General features: G+C 44.1%; 2 protein-coding genes across 2 annotated transcripts in view; both read left to right on the plus strand.

Moving 5' to 3' along the window:
- map4k2 (mitogen-activated protein kinase kinase kinase kinase 2) overlaps nucleotides 1–22,482 on the plus strand; it is a 39,261-nt gene extending 16,779 nt beyond the window's left edge. The window contains exons 13-32 of the mRNA XM_048236943.1: nucleotides 4,455–4,533; nucleotides 7,656–7,714; nucleotides 7,919–7,965; nucleotides 8,287–8,325; nucleotides 8,630–8,663; nucleotides 10,681–10,861; nucleotides 12,696–12,880; nucleotides 13,482–13,523; nucleotides 13,921–14,005; nucleotides 14,135–14,214; nucleotides 15,733–15,793; nucleotides 16,398–16,521; nucleotides 16,778–16,836; nucleotides 18,277–18,380; nucleotides 18,888–19,071; nucleotides 19,282–19,350; nucleotides 19,629–19,715; nucleotides 20,638–20,708; nucleotides 21,071–21,126; nucleotides 21,296–22,482. Coding sequence (XP_048092900.1) covers nucleotides 4,455–4,533; nucleotides 7,656–7,714; nucleotides 7,919–7,965; nucleotides 8,287–8,325; nucleotides 8,630–8,663; nucleotides 10,681–10,861; nucleotides 12,696–12,880; nucleotides 13,482–13,523; nucleotides 13,921–14,005; nucleotides 14,135–14,214; nucleotides 15,733–15,793; nucleotides 16,398–16,521; nucleotides 16,778–16,836; nucleotides 18,277–18,380; nucleotides 18,888–19,071; nucleotides 19,282–19,350; nucleotides 19,629–19,715; nucleotides 20,638–20,708; nucleotides 21,071–21,126; nucleotides 21,296–21,383 — 1,734 coding nt within the window. The 3' untranslated portion in view covers nucleotides 21,384–22,482. The remainder of the gene's footprint in view (nucleotides 1–4,454; nucleotides 4,534–7,655; nucleotides 7,715–7,918; nucleotides 7,966–8,286; nucleotides 8,326–8,629; nucleotides 8,664–10,680; nucleotides 10,862–12,695; nucleotides 12,881–13,481; nucleotides 13,524–13,920; nucleotides 14,006–14,134; nucleotides 14,215–15,732; nucleotides 15,794–16,397; nucleotides 16,522–16,777; nucleotides 16,837–18,276; nucleotides 18,381–18,887; nucleotides 19,072–19,281; nucleotides 19,351–19,628; nucleotides 19,716–20,637; nucleotides 20,709–21,070; nucleotides 21,127–21,295) is intronic.
- Nucleotides 1–23,597, plus strand: part of LOC125289319 (macrophage mannose receptor 1-like) — a 578,909-nt gene that overhangs the window by 182,386 nt on the left and 372,926 nt on the right. The gene's annotated exons all lie outside the window — the stretch shown is intronic.

The following is a 23,597-nucleotide window of genomic DNA, read 5'->3' on the forward strand; positions in this document are numbered from 1 at the left end:
GTGGTGTGCCTTCATCCATGTAGCTATGTCTGAAAGGCAATCTGAGATCCGATGCTGAAACCAGGGGGTCGCCAGGTGGAAAGGACAGATAGAGCTGTGTGTCGCCTCTGCATAGCAGTGGTATGAGAAGCCGATGAACGGATAATCTGTCCCAAGGAGGTGGTGTAGATAGCAAAGAGGAGGGGCCCAGCACTGAGCCCTGGGGACCCCTGTGGTGAGATGGTGAGGTGCGGATAGCTGACCAAGCCATGATACGTTAAACGAAAGCGTCCTGTGAGGTAGGATTCAAACCAGGAGAGAGCAGAACCGGAGATTCCCATGTCAGGCAGTATAGAGAGAAGGATACGGTGATTAACCGTGTCAAAAGGCAGCCGATAAGTCAAGCAGAATGAGTACTGATGACCGAGCTGTCGCCTGGCTTCTTTAAGGCTTCTGTTACAGACAGCAGAGCCCGTTTCGGCAGAGTGGCCGCTTTTGAACCCAGACTGATTTGGATCCAGAAGGTTGTTCTGTGAAAGGAAGTCAGAGACCTGTTTGGAGACTGCTCGCTCAATGCCTTTGGATAGGAAAGGCAGTAGTGAGACAGGGCGGTAGTTCTCGACTTGAGCAGGGTTGAGAGAAGCTTTCTTAAGTAACGGTGTTACCGGGCCACTTTGAACGCTGTTGGAAATGTGCCGGAGGTTAGCGAGGTATTGATCACATGTGTGATAGCTGGGAGGCATGGTCGGGCTGATGGACTGAAGTAGGCTCAGAGGTATAGGGTCCAGCGAGCATGTGGTAGGACGGCTGCATGTCAGGAGTCTGGACACTTCACTGAGAGAGGCGTGAATGCTGAAAAAAGATGTTCCAGCAGTCCCTAGAGGTTGTAGGAGTGTGATATCTGAGTCAGATGCGCTGAGTGGGCATGTAGAGAATTGACTGCTGATTGCCGCCACTTTGTTTGTAAAAAATGAGGCGAGGGTATCTGCAGTAAAAGGCTGGATGGAGGAGGAGGCAGCTGAGGGTTGAGTAGCGATTTGAAGGTTGAGAAAAGTTTTCGAAAGTGTCTGTAGCTGTTGATTTTGTCATGGTAGAAAGCAGTCTTAGCAGCAGTGATGCAGTATATAGCACTGCAGCACTATAAAGCAAGGGTTTATAGCACTGCAGCACTATAAAGGGCCCTCTTATATAGCACTGCAGCACTATGAAGGGCTCTTATATAGCACTGCAGCACTATAAAGGGCTCTTATAGCACTGCAGCACTATGAAGGGCTCTTATATAGCACTGCAGCACTATGAAGGGCCCTCTTATATAGCACTGCAGCACTATAAAGGGCCCTCTTATATAGCACTGTGGCACTTTTCAATTTCTTCAGCTATGAGGTTCATACACAGGGGCAGTTAATATGGTATTAATATGGTTTAGTTTTTTTTAACTTGCATAAAACACTGTTCTATGGCTTATACATAAGGTGGCTAATACACAGTAAATTAGTGCCCTACAGTTTTCTGTACTATGTGCCCTCTAGGGAAGGTAAAAAGGAATTAAAAACTATGAGAAACATTTAGGGCTCTATCTTGCACTCTAGCGCAAATGACTTTGTATAGCCAGAGACTTTCTAATGTGGAGACACAGCACTCAAAAAATACTCCATAGAAATGCATGGGGCTAGTTTGTCACGCCAATATGGTCATTGTCGCCACATATCCCACCCCTTCCTCGCAAAAAACGCCTACATGTGAATGCATTGAGCCAATCATGTGGTGATGTGAATACATTGAGCCAATCATATGGTGTGTTGTGAAGACATCGCGCCAATCATGTGTTGTGATCTCGCCGCTGGAGCAAGATTGTGTCATGAAGCCTTATGACGCGTGCATTTCTGCGAAATGGATGCCGGGCGAAAGCGCCCAAAAAGTGTTGTCAAATGGCGCCGAGTGGGAGGGACTTGCCTAAAAGGACTTTGCTAATACACAGTAAAATTAGTGCCCCTACAGTTTTTCTGTACTATGTGCCCTCTAGGGAAGGTAAAAAAGGAATTAAAAACTATGAGAAACATTTAGGCTCTATCTTGCACTCCAGCCAATTGACTTTGTATAGCCTACTCACAAGCGCTTGTCTTTCCTATTTTGCAGTCGAAAGCGATTTTGACTTTTGTATACTTTCAGCCGCTTGTCTTTCCCTATTTTGCTGTCACGCGATATTGACTTTGTATACTCATCGTTTGTCTTTCCTATTTTGCTGTCAGCGCATATTGACTTTGTATACTCATGCTTTTGTCTTTCCTATTTTGCAGTCAAAGATATTGACTTTTGTATACTCCATGCTTTTTGTCTTTCCTATTTTGCAGTCAGCTGATATTGACTTTGTATACTCATGCTTTTGTCTTTCCCATTTTGCTGTCAGCGATATTGACTTTGTATACTTTCGCCAGGCGTTTGTCTTTCCTATTTTGCTGTCAGCGCAGATATTGAATTTTCCCTCCACAGCGCCCGGGACGCGTTCAGCTTAAAAGAGGGTTCGGTTCCATAAACGTTCCCTGTTGATATTTTGCAGTTTCAGAAAGCAATTCCGCCACAGACCAGGACAAAGGTGGTCTAAAAGTCGGTGGCTAAATTCAGATAAAGTTATTTTAAGAGCCAGCAGGCTTAGCCATAATGTAGCGTGTGCACAACATGCATACACTTTGCTTCTCTCATTTACACGTGAAGCAGTTCCCATTTTGCAAACCATACATAATTATAAGGAGAAATATTAGGCCTACCACACGAGGGAAATCATTGTGGTGTCCAAGAAAATGTAAAAAAAATAGGCATAAATCTACGCATACAGTTTCTCGTTAAATTATTCAGTCTTATTTAGTATTGGACGGATCAAACTAACCTGTTTGACCAATAGACAACAGTATATAAAGGACACCTGACAAAGTAGGTTGTCCATCAAGAACCAGGAAACAAAAATTCTGAAGACTGCTTAAATCACATTTACTATCATGTAAGTTAACAAAAAACCTTACTCTTCAACTTACCAGTTAAGTTGGGCGCTTGGCTCATATTTTTTTTTTTCTATTGCACAGTTACTATAGGGACAAAGAATTAGTCGCGGAGGGAGAGGATCTACCGCCTAGACATATCCCTATTCTACAGCCAGACCCGCCCAGGCTGTGACAGATGTCTGCCATCTCCTGGCAGATGAGCTGGGGACTGATGCACCCTGTCCCTATGCCCTCCCAGTTGCAGTGGTGTCTGATTTTTTGAGTTAAATTCCCACAACTTTGGACCAGAACAGCGAGTGTGGAGTAAAAAAAAGGACGAGAGAAAAGCAACCCAAACTGATAAAATGCTGTCGCGGCTTTCCTGTCGACCGCTATTTATCATATCTCCAAATAGCAACGTTATGTTGTGTTATGGTCAGAATACAGTGACCTCAGCTTCATAGACTCGTCCTTGTAGATGGCAGTTGCACTGAAAGTTACAGCGGCACTGTATTCCCATGCGTCGCTCCAGCACCCCCTTAGTACCATTGGAGGCATTTCGCAATCTGACATAAGTTCGGCTGCACATGCAGTTGCATCAGGTCTGGTTCGACATGCTGGGGAATGCCAATTCCCCGTCACACCTGACAGCCAGGAAAGAACGAAGCGGGCGTTTTGGGCGAAGTGTGGGTTCCCTGGTGTCCTTGGTGCTATAGACGTGATGTTGAACTGCATGTGCCGATGCCATTTAACCCAAATACCCCAGCAGCAGCACGGGAGAGGAGAGCTTATTTGACAGAAGAGCTGCATTGTCTATAATGAGGTCATTTGGGTGGGTTTCTCCCATCCCCATACAATGCTACTTCTCGGTCTTTTACAGCCCTAACAAGAACGTCGGTTTCTTCTGCTGTGAAGTGCACCTGGCAAAATCCACCATTATAATAGCAATCCGCCATGGAACAAGCGCCCTGCTTTTAAAGGGAATGTGAGATAACGATCTGATTGGTTTATTGCACGTTACGCCCAAACCACACCCATGATTAATGTAGCTACTTCAGACCACTAAACATGGGGGTTAAACATGTAATTAACCCACCAGTAAAATAGCAACAATGACCAAGATCCGCCCACAAAGTGACTTGCGCAAAGTCAATGCTGGAGTGCAAGATAGAGCCCTTAGTCTTAATTTCAATTTCTATAGAAAATCATAGCCTGTTTTCAGCCTTAGGGCCCTATTGTGCACTCAAGCGCAATTGACTTTGTATACTATATTATGATGGGTAGTGACCGGACCCACGCACATACAAACAGGAAAAACACACACACACACACACACACACACACACACACATGATGTGGTGTCAAATGAGAAGACAGATGATGTGTGTGTGTGGGTGTGTGTGTGTTTGTGTTTGTGTTGTGTGTGTTTGTGTGTGTGTTTGTGTTGTGTGTGTGTGTGTGTGTGTTTGTGTGTGTGTGTTTGTGTGTGTGTGTTGACAGACTGGAGATGCTGCTCCTGATAAGATCCAGTCCGAGGGCAAACACTTGTCCCATTCGATCAAGGAGTGTGATCAACAATGTGAGTGTCAACACTCTCTCTCTCTCTCCGCTCTACCTATTCTTCTCTCTCTCTCTCTGTCTCTGCTCTACCTATTCCTCTGTCTCTCTCTCTGTCTCCGCTCTACCTATTCCTCTCTCTCTCTTTCTCTCTCTCTTTCTCTGCTCTACCTATTCCTATTTTCTCTCTCTATCTATGCTCTACCTGTCTACCTCTTCTCTTTCTCTCTATCTCTCTCTCTCTCCTCTCTACCTATTCCTTTCTCTCTCTTTCTCTCTCTCTCTCTCTCCTCTCTATCTATTCCTCTCTCTCTCTTGCTCTCCTCTCTACCTATTTCTCTTCTCTCCCTCAAGATATTAAGAAAATGTGTTTCAATTCATCATAAATAGCCCTTTTATCAGTTTAATTCTCTATTGGACAAAATGCATGTTTAAGAAATCATGTTCATTTCAATTCAAATACTTATATCACTGACAACAGTAGTCCTGACAACAGTAGGTCAGGATATTGTCATTTAAAAAAGTGAAGTTGCAGCCCTCAACTGATGTTGATGTTGTGTTTGTCATGTCATGTTGTGTTTTTGCCTGATGCCACCCCTCCACCAATCTACTAATCCCAAAGTCAGTAGTGTTTCGCCATCCCGGTTGGCAACCCAGTCAGGGGAGGGGATACAATCGCTTCTACAGTCATTTGAAAGTGATTGCAATGTGTGTGTGTGTGTGTGTATGCGTGTGTGTGTGTGTGTGTGTGTGTGTGTGCGTGTGTGTGTATGTGTGTGTGTTTGTGTGTGTGTGTGTGTGTGCATGTATATGTGTATGTGTGTGTGTGTGTGTGTGTGTGTGTGTGTGTGTGTGTGTGTGTGTGTCTATCTTCATCCCTCTCATTTAGTACCCCTTCTCTGCTGATAATTTGCATTGGAAATCTCTTGTCGGTTTTTTGACATTCCACTCAAACTGCTCTGACTGCAAACTGCATATTTGGTGTTTCTCCAGCTTGCTGGGGATGCACACATCTGTGTGTGTGTGTGTGTGTGTGTGTGTGTGTGTGTGTGTGTGTGTGTGTGTGTGTGTGTGTGTGTGTGTGTGTGTGTGTATGTGTGTGCGTGTTTGTGTTTGTGTGTGTGTGTGTGTGTGTCCGTCAGTGAGTCAATATATGGGTCAGGGTGTTTGTGTTTGTGGGTGTGTGAATGTATGTCAGAAGAATGTGTGGTCCTGGAACAAGGGTTGGCTGTCCTTCCAATGCCTGCACATCTGGTTTGTCAATGTGTGTGTGTGTGTGTTTGTGTACATGTGTGTGTGTGTGTGTGTGTGTGTGTGTGTGTGTGTACAGTATGTGCGCGTGCCTTTGTGTGTGTAATGTATGGAGGAGTGAGGGAGGACTCCAAAGCCCAGCACTAACAATGTGTGTGTGTGTGTGTGTGTGTGTGTGTGTGTGTGTGTGTGTGTGTGTGTGTGTGTGTGTGTGTGTGTGTGTTACTGTAATGTATGGAGGTGCGAGGAGCGTTAACAAGGCGTCCTTTGAGCCAGCCCTGCTGATGGCACAGGGGGAGGGCACATAGAGGGGGCACTGTGCTGGCCTCTGCTGGCCTCTGCCACACCACTAGCATGATCTATGCCATCCTGTGTCTCGCACACAAGGCCACCACACACACACACACACACACACACTGCAGCACACACATGCCACACACATAACACACACACACACACCTGCCTTATCATCCAAAGATGCCTTATCAACACACTCTCACACACTCTCACACACTTCTATGCATGCACTCATTCTCACACACACACACGTGCATGCACTGAGACACACATGCATTCAAGCACTAACTGTCCACTAACTTGCACCCCCTCTAGAAGAATAAGTGAGTGATGTGAAAGCGCCTATGGGGCAGAGGTGTGTGTGTGTGTGTGTGTGTGTGTGTGTGTGTGTGTGTGTGTGTGTGTGTGCGCGCGCGCATGTGTGTGTGTGTGTTTATGTGTGTGTGTGCATGTGGGTGTGTGTGTGATGGGGAGTGGATAACCGCACAAACTGAGCAGCTATTGTCACAGGAGCACTCTATGGCATTGTACATACTGCTCAATGTAGAGGAGAAGAGGGCACTGCAGAGCAGACCGAGTACTGCACAGCACAGAGGCAGGAAGGAACACCTGCAGCACAGCAAAAAACAATCTAATGATCATTACAGTCATTTCATGGAATGCTGTCTATGTAGTGTTGTCACATTAGCAAAATTATGACTTTGATACAGTACAATGCCTAAGGTGTAGGCCAACGCCCACTGGCGACGACATTCTCGTCTATGGATTTGACACTCAAGACATAGACATAGAACAATTTTCTAAACTTTGGAGTCACTTGAAGGCGTCAGACGCCGTCAGTGGGCATTGGCCTTATCTCAGTACCAATACTGAAATGACACCATGGCAACAACCTTAAACACCAGTGATAGAAGTGATGGAATATGCCTAGATGACAGAACAAAAGATTCATAAGAACGACCATCTCTGACAAAACAAATACTTATTTTAAACTGATAACAAACATGGCTTTTATTAAAATATAATTAAATCACCATTCTTAAGGTATCAATACTATACAATATATGTTACGGCACAATATATTTTACGGTATCACGATATCTTTTGGCTATCGATGCATCGTGCAACACCATGTCTGTCACAGACGCATGGTGCAGGTGAGGGGTGCAGGTTAATGTGATGGATACCCAAGTGGAACAGAGGAGATTAGTGGTTTGTATAAGATTAAGGTGGACTGGTTTGCTAGTGTTACACTCCCTCAGTTAAGGTGGACTGGTTTGCTAGTGTTACACTCCCTCAGTTAAGGTGGACTGGTTTGCTAGTGTTACAACTCAGTAAAGGTGGACTGGTTTGCTAGTGTTACAATCACTTAGTTAAGGTGGACTGGTTTGCTAGTGTTACACTCCCTCAGTTAAGGTGGACTGGTTTGCTAGTGTTACACTCCCTCAGTTAAGGTTTGCTAGTATGACTGAAACACCAGTCTGTGAGATGGAAGAGTGTGTTGTGTGACTCTGTTGTAAGAGTATGTGAGAGTGTTTTTGTGTGACCCTGTTGTAAGAGTGTGTTGTGTGACTACCTCTATCTCCTCTACTTCAGTTGACCAGGTGAAGTTTGGCTTCCCGCGCAGAAAGGAGATGGAGCCGTATCCAGACATGGTGAGTTTCCTCTAAAAGAAGCACACTTTGATATGGTTTGACCTCCTCCAAAGGATATACACTTTGATATTGTTTGACCTCCAAAGGAAGCACACTCTAATAATATTGAGGGCTCTGTGTACTACTGTAGTCTTCAACATCCCTTCAGAGTTGGATACACTATATGGTTAATGATTATACTTAGGTTTGCATTTTCTTTATTAGGGTTCCTATGACGACTGGAGCATCTCTGGAGACGAGGCTGAATCACCGTAAGATGCTTTTGATGATGATGATGGGGATGATGATCATCATCTCAACTTTGGACTCGTAGACTTAAACTATTACCACCCTCAGACATGAATTATGTGAGACGTACACAGTTGTCAATGCGCATGGGCCCATAATCTGTAGCATATGCTGTCTGTACATTGATGCCATGTCCCTGGTTGACCGAGTTCTGATTCCGATTCTGATTCTGGAACTGTGGTGAAACTGGACTCACTGATGTGCTGACTGTCCAGTGACATTTGCTGGTGTTCTTAGAACAGGCAGGCCCATTGAGAGATAACCATCTGTGCTTCCTACCACAGGAGCCTGCTGGAATGTGTGGAGGAGGCCCTGCAGCAGAGGTAGGCCACTGGCTCCCAGTGCCATCATGGCTCAACTAGAGCCACAGTTGCACCAGAATAGGACAGTTTTCTGTGCAACCAAGTGCTTTGTGTTTTACATTGCAAGCTACTCAGTAGCATGCCATTATGGCTAGACTGGAGCAGTAGTTACAACTTTTGTACTGTACTTTTCAGTACAACCACATACTTTGTTTTTACATGTTTTCTCTTTTCATCTCTTATGAGACTCTCTTTCTTTTCTCTCTCTGTCTCTCCATTTCTCTCTCTCATCTCCCTCTCCTTTTCTTTTTCCTCTGTCCTGCAGGAGTCTGACCATTAAGAGAGTGTTTTCCTCGGAGGTATGTTCAAAACTCAGTGATATTGGCATGAGTGTGTTTGTCTTAATGAAATGGGCATGAGTGTATAAGCATTCAAAACTCAGTGATATTGGCATGAGTGTGTTTGTCTTAATGAAATGTGCATGAGTGTATAAGCATTGCTATATTGTGTAACAGGGAATCCTGACTGCATCCGAGCAAGCGACTCTTGTGTAGCAGTGAATGCTCTCTCTCCACACTGACGTTGTGACAATGTCATTTAAACTGATTTTAATCGCTAACGCTCGCTCACATCGTATGTAGTTAGGACTGGATGTTCATCTAAGTCAGGGCTATTCAACTTCATCACGAAGTGGGCCAGACAGGACAACCACTGTGTTTTCGCGGGCCACCCAAAATATGGTGTGGCGAAAATGACTTATTGTGGCTATAAGAGACATGCATTCATCAGTATCCAGCTACATAAGTTCAGCTAAAGATCACAAACACTGGATGTGGTGAACATTGCTTTATTCTAAGATGGATCAATATGCTCTCAAAACAATTCCAAACAGACATAAGGTGCTTATAGAGCAGGTCCAGATTTTTTGTCAAATAAACCAGTAAAACAGTGCCATGGGATGGAATACATAACATTCATACCCAACTTCTGTCATAGCTCATATTTTTTAAAAGAAACTAGTTAAACTATCCTGACAAACAATAAGCAGCATTTTAATGCCTCAATCAAGTGATGAGCTAATTAACATCCAACTTCTGTCATATTTGATATCTGTAAAACATACTACAGTGAAACATACTGACAAACAATAAGCAGCATTGTAATGCCTGAATCAGGTGATATAACTATCATACGCATTCTTTGAAATAGAGCCTCGGTAAAAGGTCTATGTCGGGTGACGGGTCGATGTCCAGGCTACACAAAGGGATGTTATCATAGCTCTCTATTGTTTCGTTAAAAAAAAAAGTACTACTAAAAGCTAAAAGCTACTTTACTCCTTTGACTTGTAGTGCCACTTATCAGTATATTCCTTTATTACAAATGCATTCATTGCACAGTAAACACTTTGGTTTATTACTTGATGTTGACGGCAATGTAAGCAATACATTCCAACTTGAACTGCCGGTTTTCATCGTCAATTTTGTGTTTCAGAGACAGGGACATGGTTAACATAGGCTTTAACATTAGGATTACTACAATTGCTGTGTAGATTAGTGTCAGATTGAATTTACGAACGCACCCACCCTATATCTGACAGCCCAGTGTGACAGGCCCGAGCCGCGTGATATTGTTTACTTTCGCAGCCAATCACTGCTGTCATTTTATTTTATTGATTTTAACGTAGGCCTAGTCATGAAGGACCGATTTGAAAGCAGTTTGCCGCATGTCAAATCCAACCGCTAGTTGAATTGCTCTGATCTAAGTGTCTTAGTATAGTATCACTGATATGTGTATGAGTGTGTTTGACTATGTGGAGGACAATACATTATCATTACTCACTACTTACCAAAAAGAGAAAAGAAACCCAAAATGTGTTTCCTTTACCTACTGTGCCGTGGTATGAAGGAGGCTTCAGACGCAGTAGGCTGTTGGTGTGTGTGTGTGTGTGTGTGTGTGTGTGTGTGTGTGTGTGTGTGTGTGTGTGTGTGTGTGTGTGTACTGCGTTTGTGTGTGTGTGTGTGTGTGTGTGTGTACTGCGTTTGTGTGTGTGTGCTTGCATGCGTGTCTGCATGTTTGTGTGTGAGTGTGTGAGAAAGTATGTGTGTGTTAATGTTTGTGTTCTTCTGTAGTGGGGTAAGGGTGGTTTCTGACTCACTGTGTTTTTTAATCATTGATTGTGTGTGTGTGTGTGTGTGTGTGTGTGTGTGTGTGTGTGTGTGTGTGTGTGTGTGTGTGTGTGTGTGTGTGTGTGTGTTTCCGCTTGTTAGCTAATGTGTGTGTTGTTCTGTCTCAGTGAAGGCTCTTAAACTGTTATGTTTTTGTGTTTATGTGTGTGTGTGTGTGTGTGTGTGTGTGTGTGTGTGTGTTGCTGGCTAGTGGGTTAAAGGTGGTTTCAGGCGGAGTGGTCTATTTAATCCTCCCCCTGCATCCACCACGGCGTCTCTGCCTGCCGCTGGCTCCTACCCGCCCAGCCTGGATGACAGAGACCTCACACTGAAAGCCAGCGCCACACTGGGACCCGCACTGGGCCCTGAGGCCCCCCACAGGCCACTCTCAGGTACTACACCCCCCCACACACACATGAAATACAGCACTATGTCAATTGACACTAGCTCTCTCTCCCTCCCTCCTTCCCTCTCTTTCTCTCTCTCTCTCACACACTCACACACACAAATACAAATAGATATATTATGGTTATGGTTATGGTTATGGATTTAGCAGACGCCTTTGTCCAAAGCGACACATAAATACAAAACAACATAATAATATTTAAAATTGAACAGGGAACAGATTAAAATGTAGGTCAAATATAGTAAGGAGAATAGTTGTAGTACACAATAATATCAATTCAAGCAATAGCCTAATAAAAAGCAATGGAAAAAAAGGGGAAAGGCAATAATAAAACGATAATGTCAATTCAAAAACAATGACATGCTAAGACTACATTAAGGAGAATATCAATAATAAACAATAATGTCAAATTAATTAACAGCCCAATTAAAATAAAACAACATTATATAAACCATAACACATAAGCGCTTAAACAACTAAGTATATGTTGAATAGGAATGTCTTTAGACCCCTCTTAAACGACCCAAAACTACCACAGGTACGGAGAGCACTGGGCAGTTCATTCCACCAACATGGAACCACTGAAGAAAAAAGAGTCTGAATTAGACCCAGTTTTCATGACTGGTCGACACAACATACGCCACCAGAAGACCGCAGTGGGCGGTTGGGGATGTAAGGCTTGATTATTGAATTAAAATAACTAGGAGCAGATCTAGTTAGTGTCCTATAGGCCAATGTGAGAGATTTAAATTTAATTCTGGCTACTATAGGGAGCCAATGGAGAGTAACTAGGAGAGGAGTTACATGTGTCCTCTTTGGCTGATTGAAGACCAGGCGTGCTCCAGCATTTTGAATCAGCTGTAATGATCTTGTTACACAAGCGGGTAAGCCAGCTAATAGTGAATTACAATAGTCCAGCTTAGAGATGACCATGGTCTGAACAAGAAGAAGAATATTATTAGTGTGTTCATCTGCTCAGTGTAACATCAATGAAAACAAGCTGTTTTAAAGCCTGGTAACTATGATATTTACATATTTACTCACTTTAGACATTGAGAAATGTTAATAACCCTACTTCCTGTTATTCACCGACCAGAGAAATGAGGTGCACATAGTATAAGTATAAGTATATACTCTTTTGATCCCGCGAGGGAAATTTGGTCTCTGCATTTATCCCAATCCGTGAATTTGTAAAATACACTCAGCACACAGTGAGGTGAAGCACACACTAATCCCGATGCAGTGAGCTGCGAGACATTTTTCCTACTGGTCGGGGATCGAACCGGCAACCCTTCGGTTACAAGTCCAAAGCCCTAACCAGTAGGCCACGGCTGCCCCCTCCTAGTATCTTTAAAATGAGGTGCAAATAGTATCTTTAAAAGCATGTAATTTGCTCAGAGTGGGGATGTATTATGGAGTTTATGATGCTGTCCGTGGCTCTGATCCAGTGCACTTTTTCCTCAAATTCAGTGACGAATTTCTCCCTACAGTCCTCTGGCAGTCGGTTCTGTCTGTGTGTGTACACAGAAAACATCTCTGGGGTCTGTAAACAGTCGTCTGGCAGTCTGGTCTGTGTGTGCACATAGAAAACATCTCTGGGGTCTCCCCACAGTCCTGGCTCTTTGCACTGGAGATAAGCCAAGTTGCTTGGGCTGAGAAATGCACCATTACATGACACAAATAGCCGATCAACACAACGCTTCAGGCGCTATGAAGTGATGGGTGAAAGTGGCTGTGGAGTTGAGTGTGGACTGTCAGCCATTTTTCTACAATAACAAGGACAGCACCTTTTAACTTGAACCCTCTCTTCTGACCCACAGTCCTGTCCAGGTGCTCGGCTAGTCAGGATGTCCGGGACTGGAGCAGTGACACCCTTGTGCCTGAAGGGGGCGACACACACAAGGAGGAGGAGGAGGAGAAGAGCTCTGAGCATGGAACCTCTCCCCCCAAAGACATGGCCCTCTCCCCAGAATGGAGCACTCTGAGGCGCAAGAGAGAGGAGTCGGTGAGTGACCTGGCCCTAGCCAGGTTTTGGCGTGGACCCGGTTTTGATGCGGGTCACTTTGGGTGTGGAATGGGCCATTGGTTAAGGTTCTGATCCAGCCCACTGTCCGTCTGGAATGGGCCCTAGGTTAGGACTCTGATCCGGCCCACTGTGGGTGTGGAATGGGCTCTGTGTTAGGGTTCTGATCTGGCCCACTGGGTGTGGAATGGGCTCTGTGTTAGGGTTCTGATCCGGCCTTGGCACAAGGGATTCAAGGCCCTAATGGCGGAATGAGTCATTGTATTCCTTTGAAGGCCGCCTATTCTGCTTTTAGGCCAGGGCATGCTGTGTATGGTGTGATGAATCAGTAACATTTTACATCAATGTCAACAGTTGAGTTGACACTAATTTACACTAAAACAGAAATTTGAGGACTGTTTTTTTTTTCCATAACAAAACAACACAATTTCTTTGATCTCTCCCAGGCCTGCCTCCTTGCAGTGTGTTCCCTCTCACTGGTTTGTGATATCTGTGATATCAGCATTAGAGGGTTAACCCTTAACTACTAGAAACGATAGAATCAACCCCCTTGTCTTTTGTTTTCTAACCCTTTAATTTGTAGAGAGCAGAATGCCATGGACTGCCTCCTACACCACAAGTACATGTAAGTGGATCTGACTAATAGCATGCAACCCAGAGAGACTACACAAATGGTCCTGATTCAGAGACTAATCCTTCAAAGCTGTTTCCCACATCAACAATGTAGGTTAGATTAATGTAAGTCCTAAGAGTGACAGACATACTTTATGTTAACATTCGAAAATCTATTGAAAAATAGATCATCAGCATAACATTTTTGGACAGTGCAGATCATTTTATGAGAGTTTTAAGAGATATATGTACCCTCACTGTAATATGTTTAATGTAGATGTTTGCGCTTCAGGAAATAATTAAGGACATAGAATGTATGCAAAGGTAAACCATCGCAATTGTAGTTTTGTGTTGACACATCACCATTTAATATGAGTGTGAAATGATTGCATTATTGCTGATCACTCTAGATGGGAGCTTGCTTTTCCAAGGTCTTCAATGGCTGCCCTCTGAAAATCAGCTGTGCGGTGACGTGGGTGTTTCCAAAGACCAGAGGTCAGTGAGACTCAATTACACTGACACAAAATACATACGTTGTTGTAGTCATTCTTTTTTCCCAAATTATAGCAAAAAACATTTAAAAGGTTACATAGTTTGACCTTGTGTTGACCTCCATCTTCACAGATCAATACCTTATCCTGGGGGCAGAGGAAGGCGTCTACATCCTCAACCTCAACGAGCTTCATGAGGACACACTTGAAAAGGTACGACTGCATCTGGGTATTATTTACAATTTATATGCTTTTTATCCAAAGGGACTTACATATATCAATTATATTACACATACCATTCTCCCCCTACTACATGCTAGCCCAGCTCCTTAACCACTACGCTACTACTGCATGCTAGCTCAGCTATTGGATCTTTTTGTCAATAGGCCAGACCTTGATAGATTTTAAGGCTAAGCATCTTCTGGTTTTTGTTTAATGGTTATTGGTTAGAAAGTATCAGCTAAATCATATAGTATATACTCTTTTGATCCTGTGAGGGAAATATACCGGTAAGCATCATACTGTATAATGACCTCATCATAAACCTCATCTCATCAAAAGTCATGTGCAGCTTTCGCAGGGTAGTTTTCAGTTGTGTTCGCTACACCACAGCATCTGGCTCCTCTTGGCTACCTAATTAGACAGTGAGCACCATTTGATTAGCATCCTGCTGTGGTTTCGGCCTGTTATGATCCTTTGGCTTTTGGCTTATTGATGACTATGATTTTAAAAGAGTGCAGTCAGTGCATGCAGGAATGTCATGGAATGTCAAAGTTCTCACTCTTAAATTCAAATTACATTTCAAATTCAGAGTTGCTTCATTAGCATGAATGTTTGAGTACAGTGTTGTAATAAGACAGTAACATCTTTTTCTTTTTTTTTTCTTCCTCTCTTTTTATCACTTTGTTTTTTCCATTTCTCTCCTTGTCTATCCCTCCTCTCTGTCTCTCCCTCCCTCCTCTCTCCATCTCTGTCTCCTCCCTCCCTCCCTCTCTCTGTCTCTCCCTCCCTCCCTCTCTCCATCTCCCTCCCTCCCTCCCTCTCTCCATCCTCCCTCCCTCTCTCCTTTCCTTTCTTCCTTTCTTTCCTTCTCCCTTTCTCTTCCTTTCTCCTTTCCCCTTCTTTCCTTCCCTTCTCTTTCTCTCTTTCCATTCCTCTTATCTTCCTCTTCCTCTTCCTCTTCTCCATCTCTCCTCCCTCTCTCCTCCTCCCTCCTCTCCATCTCCATCTCTCCCTCCTCCTCCTCCTCCTCCTCCCTCCTCTCCTCCTCCTCTCTCCCTCCTCCTCCTCCTCTCTCTCTCCTCACTCCCTCCCTCCCTCTCTCCATCTCCCTCTCTCCTCCCTCCCTCCCTCCCTCTCTCCATCTCTCCCTCCATCTCTCCATCTCTCCATCTCTCCTCTCTCCCTCCCTCCCTCTCTCCCTCCATCCCTCTCTCTCCCTCTCTCTCTCCCTCCCTCTCTCCCCCTCCCTCTCTCCCTCCCTCTCTCTCTCCTCCCTCTCTCTCTCCCTCCATCCTCTCCATCTCTCCCTCCCTCCCTCTCCCTCCCTCCCTCTCTCCCTCCATCCCTCTCTCTCTCCCTCTCTCTCTCCCTCCCTCTCTCCCTCCCTCCCTCTCTCCCTCTCCCTCTCTCTCCTCTCTCCCTCCATCTCTCCATCTCTCCCTCCCTCCCTCTCCCTCTCTCCATCTCTCCATCTCTCTGTCTCATTCTTTGTTGTTGTCTTCTCCACAGCTGCTGCCACAGAGGTGCACGTGGTTGTACATCATGAACAACGTCCTCATGACTATCTCAGGTGTGAGCGCTTACACACACACACACACATACACACATACACACACACACACACACACACACACACACACACACACACACACACACACACACATACACACACACACACACACACACACACACACACATACATACACACACACACATATACACACATACACACACACACACACACACACACACACACACATAGTACACATACACACATACACACACACAGATGTGCAGTTTGTGTGTGTGAGTTTGTTCTCTCAGCTCTTCTCACACTCTCTGACATCTGTTTGCCACACATCTCGTGTCTGTCTGGGCTGTAAGCACTGTCTGCTTGGCTGTGCTCCCACAGTTAAATGTCTGAACACACACACACACACACACACACACACACGCACACACACACACACACACACACACACACACACACACACACACACACACACACACACACACACACACACACTGCAGGGAAGTATTATCAGGGAAGCTGTCAGCTGGACACTCACTCTCTTCCTGAGTTTAATGGTTTTCTGTGTGTGTGTGTGTGTGTGTGAGTGTGTGTGTGTGTGTGTGTGTGTGTGTGTGTGTGTGTGTATGTATCTTCCTCTCAGGCAAGTCCTGTCAGCTGTACTCCCACTGCCTGATGGCTCTGTTTGAGCAGCGCTCCACCCTGCAGAAGAAACAAAGCCACCTGTCGCTCAGCACCAACCGCTTCACTGAGCGCATCACTCACAGGTGTGTGTGTGTGTGTGTGTGTGTGTGTGTGTGTGTGCCTGTGTCTATGTCTGTGTGTGTGGGTATGTACTGTATGTGTGTGTGTGTGTGTGTTTGTGTCTATGTGTGTCTGTGTGTATGTGTGTGTGCCTGTATGTATGTGTTGCAGATGCATTTGATATGCTGTTTTTTCAGACGTAAACATCAAGAGCAAACAAACTCTTTTCTCTGTTGTGGTACATGCTTATTTGTCAATTTATTCTGTTGATGTCAACAGGAAGTTTGCTGTGTCGGTGAAGATTGCGGACACCAAGGGCTGCCGGAGGTGCAGTGTAGGTGAGCACTCCTGCATGTCAGCGCGTGTCAGCGCGTGTCAGCGCGAGAGGAACAACGAACACCCAACACGGCGCCATCCAAATGTCTATATCTGAACTGAGCAGCAGATTCTGAAGGGGAACTAAAAATGTGGCAGATGAAAGAAAACACTTCCCTTTATCTCACGCTTATGTAGATTACACCATTTTGTTTGTCTTCCACAATGATTGACCATTTCAGACTTGGCAATCAGAGAACCACAAATTCTTGCCTGCGTTTTGGTCGTAAGATTGAGAAGATTGGCCATATTATGAGATCCCGAAGCCTATCTATCGTAGCCTACTCAAGGTCATGGAGCCTATCTGGGGGGCAGCCGTGGCCTACTGGTTAGCGCTTCGGACTTGTAGCCGGAGGGTTGCCGGTTCAAACCCCGACCAGTAGGCCACGGCTGAAGTGCCCTTGAGCAAGGCACCTAACCCCTCACTGCTCCCCAAGCGCCGCTGTTGTTGCAGGCAGCTTACTGCGCCGTGATTAGTGTGTGCTTCACCTCACTGTGTGTTCACTGTGTGCTGTGTGTGTTTCACTAATTCATGGATTGGGATAAATGCAGAGACCAAATTTCCCTCACGGGATCAAAAGAGTATATATACTTATACTTATATACTTATATCTATCGTAGCTTACTCAAGATCATGAAGCCTATTTATCGTAGCCTTCTCGTTGCATGTCGTCATAGTGTCAGTGTCAACAAAAAATCTGACATGCTAGAATTTTGGTCGTGGAATATCGCAGACAATAAATCGGGGGTTGTTGCCACATTACAAAACTCTTCCTCCTTCGGATAATAGGACCAAAGTCAAAGTCAAATTTATTTTTATAGCACATCATAAATAATCATCATTCAAAACAAACAAAATGGAAAGACTGTAAAAGAAGAAGTAAAAAAAATATCAGAACAGAACAGCTCTTTGGCCATTGGCTTATAACATTTAATGGATTTGCTGGTGTATACGAGTACATGGGGACTCTAATTTAAATTGCGGGCAAAATGCAAAGTCACTCAATGAGTCCATTGTGCTTAAACTGAAGCTATAATGTTCCATGTGGAAGCATTGAGCTGACCCACCTATGTCTGTGCTAAGGATCATGCTTATGGTATTAGACAAACAAATAGATTCAATTAAATTTTTTGAATTTCCCCTTGGGGATCAATAAAGTATCTATCTATCTAAATTAGCTTTTATGCCTTTAATTTGATAGGATAGTGGAGAGAGTGACAGGAAGCAAGTGGGAGAGAGAGACGGGGGTGGCATCAGGAAGTGACTCACGTCATCCTCAAACCCAGGTCCCTGTGGGCACCTCTGGGAGTCTTTGCCCTCCATTTATATAAGGACCCAGGATCTGAAATATAGGATTAGATGAGATGAGAGTAACGGACTGCCCCCTTCCTCTCTTCTCCAGCGCGTAACCCGTACACCGACAGCACCTTCCTGTGCGGAGCCGTTCCCTCAGGGCTCGTCCTGCTCCTCTGGTATGACCCCCTGCAGAAGTTCATGCACCTCAAGGTCAGTCAAGGTCAAAGACGTCAAAACTGGGTGGAAGGTGGCGTGTGGTGGTTTCTATCATCGTTACGCCTGTGTAGTACCGACTTTAGGACAGTTCTGCAGATGACTAAAATGCAAGAAGAGGTCAAATAAAAACTCAGTCAAACGTTTTTTACAGTCCATGAGCAGTTTTTGGTGGGCTGTTACAGTAGCCTTTATGGATACTTATATGAAACACTGCATATGCTTCAGGTATGCATGTTTTGAGTAGATTCTTTTATTCAGAGAAAGATACACATTTTATTTGTATTTCTGCTGAAAATGGAACATATCTTTCCAAAGCCTTACTAAACAGCTATATCGTTGATGTATGTCCTATTATGTCTTATCCTCTGTCATCTGTTCTCTCCCTCCCTCTCTCTCTATCTGTCTGCCTGTCTGTATATCTCTATCTATCTCTCTCTCTATCTATCTATCTATCTCTCTATCTCTCTCTATCTGTCTATCTATCGTCTTCCTGTCCTGCAGCACCTAGCGATGTCTTTGCCGGAGTCTCTGCCTGTGTTTGAGCTGCTGGTGGTGGTGACGGACGAGTTCCCCCAGCTCTGTGTGGGGGTGAGGGAATGTTCCGGAACCAGTGATGAGGCAGCGACCCGACAGCAGCTGAAGTTTGACATTGTCCATTTGAACGGCCTACCTAACTCCCAGCCAGGTGAGAGAGAGGTTGCTCTCTGTGTGTGTGTGTGTGTGTGTGTGTGTGTGTGTGTGTGTGTGTGTGTGTGTTAGTACGTACACATTCTATGCCTCTATTAAAGTAATATGATGTTTGGGGTCAGGCATCTGTGTTGTGTGTGTGTCATAAGAATAAGCTTTAAGCTCTCACTTGTTTTGGTTTTTGACCCTTTGGCTCTGTGTCTTGCAGACACTAAACCTGTTGAGGCTGAGCAGGTGACCCAACTGGACAGAGACACTGTTCTCATCGCTCTGGACAGTAAGTACACCCGTCCGGGTAAACGGAAACCATCCAAAATTGTAACAGCTTGCTCTGGACAGAGGAGATTTGACCCAATAAGAAGCTAGTAAATTAACTGTTAGTAAATTAAAAAAAGTAAAAGTGACGTGAACGAGCCTCTATCTAGATAACTTGGTAACAGATGTGACCCTGATTTGCATGGATGCAGGTCAGATTGAGGTAACGGTCTTTTTTTAGAGTCACCCGTGGCAAACATCGAGAAATGTATCTTTTTTTTTTTATATTTCTCTCAACAGAGACGGTGAGGATTGTGAACCTGCAGGGCTGCCCAAGCAAAGAGTTCACCTCTGTGCTGGACTTCAGTTTCCCTATACAGACTCTGGGTAAGGCTCCCATGTGATGCTAAGGACTTGGGATGCAACAGGTCACACTCTATAGGGCCCTAATTTCTTTGACGGATAATTGGCAATGAGCAAAGTCTGCCAAATCCTAAATGTTCACTAAATCTGATTTAAAGGTTCTCGAAGCAAGGTTAGGTAACGTCACTTCTGTTGACGTTTCAAACAAACAGAGAGCTACATGTAACTCACCCCTCCCTCCCCTCCCTCTCATGCAACTGAAACTGTCATGAACGTGCATCTCGTCGGTGACTGGCTGTAAGAGTTTGTTATCTTTCATGGTCCAGGCTGGACCAGGCTGTTTTTGTTGCAGTTTTCGGAGCCTGTGCTGTCCACAGGGACTGTGTTTTTTAACAGGGACAGGCAGCTAGCTGATCGTGAGGAGAGGTTTACTGTACTGTATGTGACTGTTCTACCTTAGAAACCCCGTAACAATACTAAGAGAACCTTTAATAACTATGGGAAATTATTTTGCTAATTTGATATAATGTGTATTGTAATTCATGCACAACAGACTGCTCATAGCTCGTTGCTATGTTTGTGGAATGAAATTTGGACTCCCTACGTATATATATATCTATAGGGCCCTATATATATATATATATATGAGTCCTTCTACTCGTGAAGTCTTTGCTGGTTATTAATTTCAATACATTCTTAGGACTGGAGTGACAGCCAGTAAACACGAGTTAGCTAACAGAAGGCTCCTTTTACCCTTGGAGTGTTGACACAGTATTGAAATAATTGTTATAAGGACATCGAAATTAAAAATAGCTTAGATTGCTAATGTAATGTAATGTATGACTTGTGCAGTTAATGGCTATAGATCAAAATCTATGACAAACAAAATTAACTCAGACACTTTGGACCTTTTCCCTCTAAATCTAACTGTGATTGTCTCTGGTAGTATGTTTACAAGACAGCATTTTAGCCTTCTGGAAACATGGACTTCAGGGGAGGAGTCTTCAAACCAATGAGGTGAGCCTAACAGGCTGCTCACACCAGGAATGATAACTATAAAGATAGCTCTCATGTTGAACCACAGGAAAATGTTCTATCATGTATTGAAAAGCTTGCACCTTACACCTTCCTGTTACACACATTTTCATATACACCTGGGGACCTCATACAATTCGGACACAAATGCATGTATTTAAATAAGCTGATATTTGCATAGAGGTTACTGGTCATCTCAGTTCACCATTCAACCCCATGCGTCCTTTTAGTCTCTAAATCCAGGCGTGATGCCCTGAAGCCTGCTGTGCTGGTATTTATGTAATGTACCTACACTTACAGTAAGGCAGCATCTGTGTGTGTCATTACTGTGTATGCATTAACAGGTCACACAGGAGATTACCGACAAGAGCCGTGTATTTCATGTTCTGGGGACAAGCAGGTACAAAGCATCATCTGTGTGTGTGTGTGTGTGTGTGTATATGAGTGTGTGTTTGTGTGTGTGTGTGTGTGTGTGTGCGTGTGTGAATGAATGTGAATGAATCATTCATTCATATCACAGATACAACATTATAAATTGGGGACTCAAAACTGTCCGTCTGTGCTCGTAGGGACATTGTACTCCAGAGCATACCTACAGAAGACCCATCTGCAGCCAGCAATCTGTACATACTGGCTGGGCACGAGAACAGCTACTGACCGGGGGAGGAGGAGAGAGGAAGCACAAAGGGAAGAGAAGAGAAGATCAATAGAAGAAGAAAAGTGTCAAGAAGGAAGAGGAGAAGGAGAGAAGTCACGATGCTGGGGACATCCTTAATCGCTAATCCTTCTACTTGTGTGTGTGTGTGTGTGTGTGTGTGTGTGTGTGTGTGTGTGTGTGTCTGTGTGTGTGTGTATGTGTGTGTGTGTGTGTGAGAGAGAGAGAGAGACAGAGAGACAGCGTTTGGGTGTGTGAATGTGAGATAGAGAGAGAGAGAAAAAGAGACCGAAACCTCTAACTCATTACCTTTGTGTGAATGTGTGTATATGAGGAGCTCTGACTTTGTAAACACTCTGTTGTGGCAAAGGGATATTTCATGAACACTGGACACCCCCGGCACTGCCGCCGGGCGCCACTTCCTGGTTTGATACTAGAGAGATTTATTTATCATGATGATTATACATATTTATCACAAGAGGACATTTAACACCACTACACAGTTGTTTGATGTCACCATTATGAAGATTTGGTTGTGATTAACATGGATTGGTGTTTTAGAACTAAATAAATAAATAAATAAGTAATTAAATGTGAATTCACATAGTGGAATATTGTTATTTTTTTGTTATGTTTTGAATATTGTTGAGAACTCAACAGGCTTCCCTTTCACATATTTATAAGGGTTATTACATTAAGTAAGAAAATGTAGAACAAATATTTATATGTTTATATTATATCATTCTTTGATGGTTCTCGGGTGACACAGAAGGAAGAACACGGTGAAACTTGCCGTCGTTCCCAGTAGAGGGCGCCCTCTACCAGGTAAAAGCAAAGCTTTATGTACAGTGCTGAGGAAGATTGCTGTGACATAAAGGGAGAGCAGTGATTATCAATTACACTAGTTACATAATTAGGGAGGGGCTGTTGTGTTGTTGTAGAAATTACCATTTTAATACAGTCGTGGTGCTATTTATCTAAACTGATTTTAATAAATAAATAAATGTTATACTAATGTAACATAATGTAATATAACACAATGTATAACTCAATACTAAGCTTTGCTGAAGAAAAATAAAAATGTATTTAATGCATCACTAACATGTCTAACATGTAAATTTAATCATCACAGGGAAGAAAAGCAGAATAGTTTCTGCCTCTCTTCATGTCTTTCATCATGTGATGTAACTGAAAACGTAATTGTCACCACACAACACAGTCTGATAAATCCATAATTAATTACTAAAAAACACCCAGGCCTTCATGCCCAGAGCGTGGCTGGTCTGCATATTAAAACCATGTCACGCCAGTCGTTCTGATCAGTTTGGTGCCAGATTAATTGGCCTTTAATTCAATAACCTCTGAGCGCTCATCGCAAATCACCACAGACAGCCATGTCAAGATCTGTGTCGTAACATCTCTGTTTTGATTGGACGCGTCGGCTGAACTAAAGAGAGGGCAGGAGCGCAACCAATGCGGGGGTCGCACGGGTTGGTCAATCCCATCCCCAACCCCCCCCCCCACTCCATCCAAAAATCCACATTCAAGGATACAAGGATACAAGGAAGTTTATTGTCACATGCATATAGTTACTGGAAGTAAGAAATGCAGTGAAATTATGTCTGGTGTCAGCCTATTTGTGCAAAGTGGGGGGGTAAAAAGTGCAGTAGAAGAGGGGTTTAGTAGATTAAGTGGCAAGGGCTGCATAAGAAAGGTGAGGGAGGATAGGAATTGGGGGGGGGGGCACCAACAAGGAGCACCCAAGAGCAACTAATAATAAACTCCTGCCTAATACTGATACCACAGCCGTGAGCATCTGTGGATGCCGATGCCAGTTTGTTTCATGTTTCCCCCTGTCCTAAAACAACAAAGCTGTTAATAATATATTTATCTGGATGCATGTCAGAAAGGCCCCATATTACTGTGTCTGTGGCTGCACACAGAATACAATATTACTATAACTACTATATTATAAAAAGTCTCCCACATAATGGAAAAAAACCCATCCACCAGGCTGGCCCCAGCGCTGTGGGGGTAGTAGGGTGGAGAAGAAGCTTGAGCTGGGAGGCCGGGGCCAAGTTGGAGGTTAGGGATTGATCTGATTGAATTCGTCTCGGCTAAGCTCTACTGTACTTTCATTTGGGTTCCTGATTGAGCCGGCTACCCTCACAACCTTTGGCGCTCAAGGGGTCCCACAGAGTCAAACCCCCTGCACA

Source organism: Alosa alosa, chromosome 24 (genome assembly GCF_017589495.1).
Source record: "Alosa alosa isolate M-15738 ecotype Scorff River chromosome 24, AALO_Geno_1.1, whole genome shotgun sequence".
Taxonomy (NCBI): Eukaryota; Metazoa; Chordata; class Actinopteri; order Clupeiformes; family Clupeidae; genus Alosa; species Alosa alosa.